General features: G+C 48.4%; 1 protein-coding gene across 1 annotated transcript; it reads right to left on the bottom strand.

The window, feature by feature from the left end:
- Window positions 1-5,277: 5,277 nt before the first annotated feature.
- Window positions 5,278-10,880, bottom strand: LOC122423806 (cytochrome b-c1 complex subunit 7-like). The gene is made up of 3 exons (XM_043441199.1): window positions 10,874-10,880; window positions 6,756-6,758; window positions 5,278-5,657 (listed from the first exon to the last, which is right to left on the bottom strand). Exon 3 carries the CDS (start codon window positions 5,649-5,651, stop codon window positions 5,316-5,318), a length of 336 nt encoding a protein of 111 aa, XP_043297134.1. The 5' UTR covers window positions 5,652-5,657; window positions 6,756-6,758; window positions 10,874-10,880; the 3' UTR covers window positions 5,278-5,315.
- Window positions 10,881-11,389: the final 509 nt, after the last annotated feature.

Raw genomic sequence — 11,389 nt, 5'->3', positions numbered from 1 at the left:
TTGGGATTAACATATACACACGACTGTATAAAATAGGTGAACAACAAAGACCTACTGTAGAACACAGGGAACTCTCCTCAATATCTTGTAATAACCTATAACGGAAAAGAATCTGAAAAGGAATGTATATGTATATGTGTGTGCGCGCTAAGTCTCTTCAGTTGGGTCTGGCTCTTCGACCCCATGGATCACAGCCCTCCAGGCTCCTCTGTCCATGGGATTCTCCAGGCAAGAATACTGAAGTGGGTTGCCATGCCCTCCTCCAGGGAATCTTCCAGATCCAGGGATCGAACCCGTGTCTCCTGTACCTCCTGCTTTAGCAAACAAGTTCTTTACCACTGAGCCACCTGGGAAGCGATTAATATGTATATAGATGCACACATATATATGCATAACTGAATCACTTTGTGAAACACCTGAAACTAACAAAACATTGTAAATTAGCTCTACTTCAATTTTTAAAATGGTTTAAAAAAAAAAGAGAGAAGAGTAGCTCTTTGTGACATCTGTGTCGCTTGGAGAAAACCTGAGAGGCAGAGACAGATGGTTGGAGAGTCCAGCACCTTCAAAGTTCACCAGCAGAATCTCCCTGGCATCAGTTTTTCCATCTGTAACATGGGGAGAGTACTCACACCTGCCCAGGGGATGTTACTCCCCCACCGAGGACTTCATGGGTGAAGAAGTGTCATAAATGTGCAGGATCAGCGGGAGGGAGTTTTCACGGGGCAGCAGCACAGGGGGCGTCTTCGCAGGCGGGGAAGCACCGAGGGGCCCACCACCTGCTGCAGCACGGGGGGCCTCAGCTGGAGGGCAGGTGCACCTCCTCCCGGCGACTGTGAAATCAGTGTGGGCGCCCAGGAAGCTCTTCTCGGCTAGAGAACAACCAAAACCTGCTTTGGGCTTGAAACCTCCAGCACTGGCTCATCATCTCGGGGCCTCTGGTCTCCTCTCCTCTCCTGAGACCCATCTTTTTTTTTCTCACCTGAGGGGCTATGAGGCTCCTGTGAATCAGAGAGTGGACCAAGCTGAGCTGGGCATGCAGTTTTTCTTGGTGGTCCTCCTGCTTGCTATCTCTAAAGGCCAAGGAGGCTCCTTCACACCTCCTGAGACTCTAAATGCCCAGCCCCATTTGCGGGTCTTCGTGGTGTGGCTGGGGAGCAGGGGGGGTCACATTCAGGTGCAGTGAGTCCCAGGTCCGCAACCACGGGCGCGGTTCACATCAAGGACATGGTGTGAAGGAGGCACTTCTTGTGGGTTGTCTCCATCATCACCACAGCCTTCTGAAGAGGGACAATTATGTGTGTGCTAAGTCACTTCAGTCATGTCCGACTCTTTGTGACTCCATGAACTGTAGCCTGCCAGGCTCCTCTGTCCATGCGATTCTTCAGGCAAGAATACTGGAGTGGGTTCCCATTCCCCTATCCAGGGGATCTTCCTGACCCAGGGTTTGAACCCACATCTCTTTTGTCTCCTGTATTGGCAGGCAGACTTTTTTACCACTACCGCCACCTGGGAAGGTGGGACAAGTATCATCATCCCCATTTTACAGATAAGGATGCCTCGGTTTCACAGCCTCTTGGGGCCTTCAGTGAGGTCAGAGGTCAGGCCATGAAGGACAGGCATGTCCCACTGGAGACCACAAGACCCACGGAGGGGGGCCCAGCAGAGCAGAGGTGAATTCTTCCCCAAAGGGAAAGCCTTGCCTTAAACCTCAGAGAAGCTCTCCTGGGGTCAGCCTTGACCACCTATGATGGGAAGACCCTCCAGCAGGGCTCACCTTCCTCCACCTGAAGCCAGAGGGGCTGCGAGGCGGGTGTAGCATGACCTGGGGAGGATGTTGTTTTTTTTTTTTTTTTTCACAAACATGACGCTGAATGCTCTGTGTGTGTGTGTGTGTGTGTGTGCATGTGTGTGTGTGAGAGAGAAAGAGAGGTTTACATGGAGGAAGAGAGTATACCTTTGTATGAATCTCTTTTTCTTTTTCCCTCCTTTCCTTCTTCTTTCTTTCTTTCTGTCTTTCTTTCGCAAACCACAGACCAGCTACACATTCTTTGGCAGTTTCCTGAAGATGAACTTCAGATTTTTGTGGAGAGAGCGGAAAAAAAAAAAACAAAACAAGAAAGACAAGAGCAAAGGGTGGGAAGAAGTGAGGTGGAAAGCGATGGAGCGCGTGCACACACACGCACACCACGCCTGGCAATAAGGAAGTGAGACCAGACCTTTTTCATGAATGGGCTCAGCACAGCCCGGCCGGACTTCCGCTCTCTCATTCACCAGCTTTCAGATTTCACCTCTGACCGTCCAAGGGAGCTGGCTGCCGGCCCAGGAACGAGGAGCAGTTGGAGATCGTCCCCTGACCACAGACAACTGTGTGCTCACAAGAATCTTCCTTTGTGAGCTGGTAAATGCAGATGACCAGAGTGTTGGTAGGACACCAGGTTTGGGGGGGCACTGACCCCTGGGTCCCCCACAACAATGCCTCCCTCCCTGGGAGGCTGCTATTACTGCCCAGGAAACTCAAAAGGAGAGCAGGCACTCCACACAGGGTCATGCTTCGGCCAGGGGCTGCACCCTGGGAGGGGTTCACCTGCCTTAAATGATGCTGGATGAGCCTCACGGTCCAGAGGGGACACATCGAGTCCTTTCTGCCGGGGCTGGGGGACAGCGGGCTGTGGCTTGTAGCCTGAGAGGCTGTTGTTCTTTCACTTCGGGTGGGAGACGCTTGATGAGCCGGGTGCCCCTGAAGCGGCTGTCAGTGGTTGAAAATTGGTTCCCAAGGGTTCACCCCGGTCCTAGGAAGTCTGGCTGCAGATCTTGATGAAGTTGTTGAAATTTGCTGTACTTGGGAAAGATGGGATGAGAACACCTCCCGCAGGGGTGCTGGCGTGACTCAGAGAGCAGAGGCTGGCCGTCCAGTACCCATCCTGGCCGCAGGTACTGTCACCAAAAACTGCAGCCACTGTCCACAGAGCCAGGACAGCCTGAGCTTCCAGGACACAGGGCTGCCACAGGCTTTTGATGCATGGCCTGCATGGACAGGGAAGCAGGGGTGGCCTGGCCTGGCCACCAAAACAGAAGAGGAAGGAGACAGACACACCCTCGGGGCTAAGCTACTCTTCCTGTGAGATCCTTCCCCCCACCCCATCTCCTGTAGCCCTTCTAATGGAAGATCAAGGAGACAACGGAGAAAGGAACATCATTTTCCTGTCCCCACCCTAGTTCCCCTGGTCCTCACCCTTGGATGGGTCAGAGGGGTTCCCCTGACACCCCAGGTCTTAAGATCTTTGGGCCCAGAGGCAGGGGCCTGGATGAGATGACCTTCAGGGTGCCTCCCCACTTCCGGGGGCCACCAGCCTTTCCCGAAAACGAAACCCAGGACACAGTGCTGGGGGGAGCCGCATTCCACTCCCCGCAGCTGCCGAGCCGCTGGGCCCAGCTCCGGGCACTGGGAACAGACTCGGAAATACCAGTGGGCTTTGTTGGGGCTGATGACTCACGGCGGAGGAATGACAGCGATTCCATTGGACTTTCTAGGAACTCCCCTGCAGCTGGAGTGTCCCTGTCTCTAGGTCCTCCCTGGAGCACAGAAAGGATGCTGCTCATGGGAGAGGGTGGACCGATGCCAATGGACCCCAGGAGGGGCTGGTGGGGTTCTCCTCTGATCAAGTGGGGCTCCGGGCACCTCTTCCGGGATAACTGGAGCATCCTTCTTGACCCATTCTCCTGGTCCCCCCTCTCCCTCCTCTGCTTGCCGGCTCCCCACTCCCCCCACCTCATGCACTCACCCACCCAACACACGCAGTGCAGAGGATCTGAGGAGTGTGAGCTAGGACGGCAGTGATGTGAGGAAATGCCCGCTGGTCTGAGGGCTGTGATCGTGAAAGCCGCTCTATCTCCCATAATCCTCACAGCCGCCTGAGCCCAGCCCTATCACTGTGCCTTTTTTACAGACACTGATGAAGAGCCTTAGAGAGATCAAGAAATCCTTCCCAGCTTGCATGCCGAGCAAATGGCAAAGCTGGGAATTGAGCCCATCTCTGCTCAGTTTCGAAGCCCGTGGGTTTAGCTCTTCTCTTTCATATGCTCCTTATCAGCTCCAGTTTTATGAGAAGGAGACACGAAGCTCTTCCAGAGGGGAAGGGCAGGTCTTACTCTTTCTCCATCAGTTGCTCTTTGAAAAGGCAGCGGCTGAAATTTGCTGAGGCTGGAGGATGTGCAGGAATATGCTGCCGGCAGAGGGTCTAGGATCACAGGGGCCCTAGAGCAAGGCTGGACCTTGCCCCTCCTACAGGAACATCTCTTCCACAGCCACTGACCCACTCTTCCAGCTGGTGTTCACGATTTTGTCTCTCTCCTTCCCCATCTTCTTCCAAGTCCACCTCTCGGGGCTTCTCCGGCTGCTGGTCCCATTCCTGCCTTCTCTCTGCAAATTCTTCTGACCTCCTAACCATCTATCTGGATGGAGCCCAGTTGCCTTGTGACTGCTTTTTCCAGTCTCCTTTCCTGAGCCATGATGGTCCTGTTTGCTCATGGTTTCCCTGCTCTCTGTGTCTGAGTTCCTGAACTACCTCACTCTCGATGTCCTCTCAGTATCTCACACTCAAATGTCCTGCCAGAGGCTCCAATGGGTTAGTGACTACCCAGTCTAGAGTCGGTGTGTCCAGCCTGACTTTCAAGCAGCTAGCCTTCGATAGGTGACCGCAGGGGCCCATCTCCTTTCCAAGTTGTTGTGGTCAGGATGGCAGGGAAATATGGTCCAAAGCATATAGGTTCAGTTGTGTTATTGTGGTTGTTGTTGTTTAGTTGCTCAGCCATGTCTGACTCTTTGCCACCCCATGGACTGCAACACGCCAGGCTTGCCTGTCCTTCACCATCTCCCAGAGTTTGCTCAAACTCATGTCCATTGAGCTAGTGATGCCATCCAACCATCACATCCTGTTGCCCTCTTCTCCTCCTGCCCTCGATTTTTCCCAACATCAGGGTCTTTTCTAATGAGTCGGTTCTTTGTGTCAGGTGGCCTAAATATTGAAACTTCAGCTTCAGCATCAGTCCTTCCAGTGAATATTCAAGGTTGATTTCCTTTAGGATTGATTAGTTTGATCTCCTTGCAGTCCAAGGGACTCTCAAGAGTCTTCTCCAACACCACAGTTCAAAAGCATCAATTCTTCAGTGCTCAGATTTCTGTTTTTTTTCAACAATAATTATTTAAAGTAATACATTTACAGCCCAAATAGTTCTACATTGTACATTTTAGGTTTAACCAACTTCATAAAAATACTTGAGAACAGCTGTATCCACATATTTAGACTGCTAAATTATTTCCTTGCCCATTCTTCTCTCTCTTTTCTTTCCCAAATAACCTCTTTCAGATACGGTTCAAGGTAGAATTTATCCTCCTCATATTTTGTCCACTGCTCTTTAGGCAGGATCTGCTGCCTCATACTGAGGTCCAGTACTCTCTTAATGCGAAACACTCTGTCGTTATAAAGGTTCTCAGGAAGCCTTCTTATGGCTTCTTTCACATCGTCATTCTCATATATTGTGTCATCTCGCATTAAGCCCAGTTTATTGAACCCAGCAGCATTATAATACCATTTTCGGATACCCTCCAGCCGCCTGCTTGATGCTGAAAGAGCTGGCTGGCCGGCCATGTTGACCTGATAAAGAAGCGTTGCCTCCTGGGTAAGTCCCAGAGGTCGAGCAGTCAGCCTTTTTTATGGTCCAACTCTCACATCCATACATGACTACTGGGAAAACCATAGCTCTGACTATACAGACCTTTGTCGACAAAGTGTTATCTCTGCTTTTTAATATGCTGTTTAGGTTTGTCATAGCTTTCCTTCCAAGCAGCGAGCGTCTTTTAATTTTGTGATTGCAGTCACTGTCCACAGTGATTTTGGAGCCCCCAGAAAATAAAATCTGCCACTGTTTACTTTTCCCCCTTCTATTTGCCATGAAGAGATGGGACTGGATGCCATGATCTTAGGTTTTTAAATGCTGAGTTTTAAGTCAGCTTTTTCACTCCTCCTCTTTCACCCTCATCAAGAGGCTCTTTAGTTCCTCTTTGTTTTCTGCCATTAGAGTGATATCATCTGAATATCTGAGGTTGTTGATGTTTCTCCTGGCAATCTTGATTCCAACTGGTGATTCAGTTGCCTTATTCCCAGTTTAAATATGGGAACCTGACATTGAGAGGTGAAGCCAACTGCCTGAGGTCAAGCATTTAGAAGGCAGTGGAATCTAGAATAAGATATAGATCTTTCATTTCCAAAGTCTGAGAATTTTCTACTCTATGGTGCTACCACCCAAGAAAAAATGAATTGTGTTTGGTTTTGTGTTTAAAGTAATTTTGCATTTTAAGCTATAGGAAAATCATCATTTCTACAAGGTCTTCCCCTCAGCCAACCTGAAATTTCCCATCATTCTGAATAAATGAAGAGGTATTATCTTAAATGTGTTAATGTTAAATAAAAACCTTTGCATGACTTCCCCGGTAGTCCAGTGGTTAAGACTTTGCCTTCCCATGCAAGGGGGGCAGGTTCGATCCCTGGTCAGGGAGCTGAGATCCCATATGCCTCTTGGCCAAAAACCCAGAGGCAATATTGTAACAAATTCAATAAAGACTTTGAAAAGAATGGTCCACATCAAAAAAAAAAAAAAAACTTAAAAAAACCAAAAGCTTAGCACTAAAAATCTGACATAGAATTTTTCAAATGATGATACTATTATTAATAATAGCATTATTTGTTAATTACATACTAATTACTGCTACTTGCAAAAAATAAAAACAGCAGAACTGTTAGTAATAATACTACAAAGACCTATTCAGAACAAAACTCACACAAGAGCAGTGGTCATGGATTAAGAGGACTGACTCAGCTACCATCAGCTGGCTCTGTGGCCTGGGCAAGATGGTGTCCCTCAGCGTGCATGCATGCTAAGTCACTTCGGTCGTGTCTGACTCTTTGTGACCTCATAGACTGCAGCCCACCAGGGTCCTCTTTCCATGGAATTCTCCAGGCAAGAATATCGGAATGGGTTGCCATGCTCTCCTTCAGGGGATCTTCCTAACCCTTCCTAACACAGGGATCGAACCTGTGTCTCTTACATCTCCTGCACTGGCAGGAGGATTCTTTACCACTAACACCACCTGGAAGCCTGGTGTCCCTCTGGGTCCCCTCAAATGAGGGGCTTGATCTAAATAACCTTTGTGACTCCTTCTAGCTCCAGCATCCTACAATGCTAAATATTTGGCTGAAGGAAGTATGTAAACTGAGGGTTTATTGAAGCTAAGCCATTAGACCTTCCCCACCCTTCAGTGAGGCAGCTCTGATGGGATCTGGAGGTAGGGACGGTTCAGAGAAGTCCTTGCTACAACTTCTTCTCTGAGCCACACTAACTGGTTGCCCTTTAGGGATTAAAAAGCTTCCTCCACATTCCGCTGGACACACACAGGTCATTCCAGTGGCCATGTCCCCTCCCTTGGTTCTCATCTGTTGGACGCTACAGGCGGCGGAATTTCCATGGGCTCAAGCAGCTGCGGATAGCTGCAGAGTCTGGGGTGGTCTCTGTTAACCCCCAGCTGCTTCAACAGCAGGCGGGGGAGGGGGGTGAGGGAGCTTCCTCTGGCTTCCTCTGGACTGCAGCTGTTCAGAACATCCCCGGAACAATGGTTGACTTCCACGACAAGAATGTGTCAAGACCGATTTTTTTTTTTAAACTCAGAAAATGATTTCAGATTGACTTACAAACTAGTCCAAATATGTCCTCTGGAATATACAACACGGTCATAAAGTGCCCCAAGATCATGCCTCACACATAGCAAGTACTCAAGCTAGTTAACAAATATATGCTAGCTCATTATTGTGAATATTAGTGCTCCTAGAATAACAAGATTGAAATGATGATAATATCCAAACTCTACTCATCTTCCCCAGACCAGCTCAAGTTTGCTTTCCTCCAGGAAGTCTTCCTGCATTCTTCAGGCTATAGTTATCACTAGCATTCATTCATTCACTCATTCAGCAAGTACTTTCTAAGTGCTTGGGGTTCTAGGTGTTGAGGCTATAACAGAGAATAAGAGCCAACGTCCCTACTCTGATGGAGTTTGTATTCTGGTAAACAAAGATAATAATTTACACAGTAAAGAAAAAACAAGATTCATTCTATCAAATACTTAAGGAGCACCTACTCTGTGCCAAACACGTGTTTAGGTATTGGAGACATAGTGTTGAGACAAACCTAAGTCTCCTGACTGAAAATGCTTTCCTCTTAGTGGAAAAACAATGAAGACGTGAATTAACTAGTTTAGACATGGTGAGTCTTTAAAGGAAAGGAAACAGGGACATGTGCCTGGAGTGAAGGAGGATGGGAAGTGCTACTTAAACCAAAGAAGTCAGGTTTCAATAATTTCTAGAAAATACGCATCGCAATGATAACTTCTACTGCACTCACTGTCCAGCTCAATCATGTCCCACACCGTATCACTGAAGTCCTCTCCTGCAACACTGGCTTAGATATAGTAGCTGCCTGCTGTATTTGAGGGGTTGCTTACCTGAGTTTAGCAGGAAATAGGCTCTTTTAACTGGATTGAAGCTACTTCTGCAGTGTCTCACAAAGGTCTGGAAACTCTGGGGACTTGCGGGAGCAAGAGCAGGTGAGAGACAAGTGATGGAAAAGAACTTTTGGGGGATACTGGAGATTGAGGTTCTATGAAGAAGTACTAGAATACACGGGCTTGACTTCCAATGGGAAGTCCTGAATGCCATCATGGGCAGCTCAAAGTCTGGCTCTTCACCAGCTCTGCTGTCTCATCACACATCCTGACACCCCCACTGCCTCCCTTCTGTATCGAGATTTGAACTTTCAGAGCACTTTTCTCTCCAGCTCGAGGTTTACAGCATATTCTTGCAAGATAAACGTGACAAATACTATTATCTCCTTTTGAGAGTGAGGGAGCAGAGAAAGGTCAGAAGTCTTACCCAAGGCCACCCAGGAAGTCGTAAGTCAGAGGAGAAACCAGGAATGGACCTGCTCTCCTAATTCAGAATACTTTGTTCTGCCTGCCACATGGCCCAACAGTACCATAATTCACTTCTTCAGCATGAAATATGCATCCATTCTGAGCTCTTCTGGGTGTTTAGAATAAGGATCTGACTTGGGACTTTTTCTGGAAGCGTGAACTCTCCTTCTCGCTGACTCCCCAGCCTCTGCCTGGCTATCCTTGTGGGTGGTGGGGAAGGAACCAACAGTCATGGGCAGCGTGGGAGGCGGACACTTGGATCTGACCTCAGGACAGCTGTCCCTGATTAGAGAAGGGTGCGCTCGAGCCCTGAGGCATGCCCTGCTCCACACTCTTCTGGAATTGCTGAAGGCAGTTTGGAAGGTCTCAGGCAGAGTGTTGACCAGACAGGACAGCGCTGGTGGGTCAGGCTGGGGGAGACCTGCGCCTGGTCCCGTGGCTGGAACCACTGTGGTCTTTGAAAATGGAGCTCAGCATTTCTCTCTCCTGCTTGAAACCCTTCGAAACCCCACTTCTTGCTCCGAGGATAAAGCCTCACACGGCTCCTAACTGCTTGCAGGTTGTGGTCCCCCCTGCTCACTCGTGAGCAATATTTCTCATCAGCAGTCTCTCCCTCTATCCGACTCCAGCCACAGTGGCTTTTCTGAGCCTTGGGGCTTTTGCGTAGACTGCCTGGAACCCTCCCTTCCCTTCCCCCGCTTCTGTGCTTGAGTATGTCTTACTTACTTTCAGACTTCAGCTTAAATGTCACCTCCTCAGACTAGAGGACTACCCCTGTTAGGTTTTCTCATGACACTTTCCCACTTCTTTAAGAGAGTAGCTATTACCATTATGGTTCATTTTTTATTTTTTAAATTGTATTGGAGCATAGTGGCTCTACAGGGTAGTGTTAGCTTCTGTCATACAGCAAAGTGAATCAGTTATATGTACACATATATCCCCTCTTTTTTGAATTTCTTTCCCATAGGGGTTGCCACAGAGCACCGGGTAGCGTTCCCTGTGTTTTACATCAGATTCTCATTCGTTATCTATTTTGTGCACAGTACCCATCGTGTGTATAAGTCAATCTAAAGCCAACTGCTTACTAGTTCACCTCCACCTCCCCCACCCCTCCTCCTTTTGGTAAGGGAGTTCCTTAGTTCCTAGGACATTGCCTGGCACTCCAGGCATATTTGTTGAATGATTGAAGGAACCCATATGCCCTAAGGGTTGGGAGGACATGTAGGGCCATCCAATCCAATGAGTCTCCTTTACAGAATTCCTACCAGATGTCCCCTACCTATGTTTCAGAGCCTCCATGGAGGAGAACTTGCTGTCCGTCAGACTAAGGAGACAACCTCCCCAGGGGTCAAATTCTCAGGCCCCTGAGTATGTTATTTAGCTCCTCTGGTTCCTGTCCTGTCAATGTGATACGAATAATACCCACTTCACAGGAAGGCTATCATTATGAAATGATATCAGGCACATGAAACCTGGTGATTGACACCACCTGATGGTTCAGTAAGTGTGAGTTATTCATATTATTATTTCCACAATCATCACCACAGAAGGTGAAAGTGTCCTTACATTTCATTATGACTGATTTCTCTATAAATCTGTTTCTACCTTTGGGTTTGCACAGAATGTTTCTGGCATGTTCCACATGACAGCCTTTGGAGTCTTGTTGACCGCGGGTTTTCTCCAGTTTACCCTGAGATAGATACTGGACCAGTTCTAAGCTCCTCACCATCTTGGTCCCTCTCTGAATAACTCCTTTTTGTCTGTGTCCCCTGACATCTTGGACTGTCCTAGAAATGAAGACAGTGCTGGTCCTGACAGATCCAGGGCTATGGGCATCAGATAGAGAGTGACAGAAACAGTTTAGGCTTTGGACCCGGCTAAGGTATAAGGAGCTTTACAGGCTCTTCGGCAAACCTCGGGGGTTTCAGGTCTCACCTTGAGATGGGAACTGAAGGATACACTGTGAGGAGTTCAGGTCTGAGCTTAGGCAAACTCGACCTGTTCCAATCCACTACTTATTTTCTTCCTATCTCTTCTTCTTTTAAAGGCACCCAGTGCCTACACACCACTCCAGCTTGCATGGAGTTTCCTACTTAATAAACCACGAAAGTTGCACAGATTCTGTTTTTAGAACTTACCACTCTTTAGTTATACCTTTTCGAGGTCCTTTCTCTCCTGAGTTAATATACCAGATTAGTTCCTGCTAAAGTGTTAATGACTAACCGCGGCTCCCTTCCTGCCTGCCATCTGCCACCCCCTCCCCAAAGGGCTGGATAAATTTGAACCTTAGACACGGATGGCAGGGTCTGAGAGGGAGTTCATTCTGAGCGGGCAGAGAGCTCACCTAGGGCTCGCCCATTCACCCTG

The sequence above is a fragment of the Cervus canadensis genome, chromosome 21 (assembly GCF_019320065.1).
Source record: "Cervus canadensis isolate Bull #8, Minnesota chromosome 21, ASM1932006v1, whole genome shotgun sequence".
NCBI classification, from domain to species: domain Eukaryota; kingdom Metazoa; phylum Chordata; class Mammalia; order Artiodactyla; family Cervidae; genus Cervus; species Cervus canadensis.
The sequence above is the reverse complement of the archived record's forward strand: the minus strand, read 5'-3'. Positions and strand labels throughout refer to the sequence as shown.

Coding starts and splice junctions, on each gene's coding strand:
- LOC122423806 (XM_043441199.1), bottom strand. CDS start 5,651: ATGGCCGGCCAGCCAGCTCTTTCAGCATCAAGCAGGCGGCTGGAGGGT.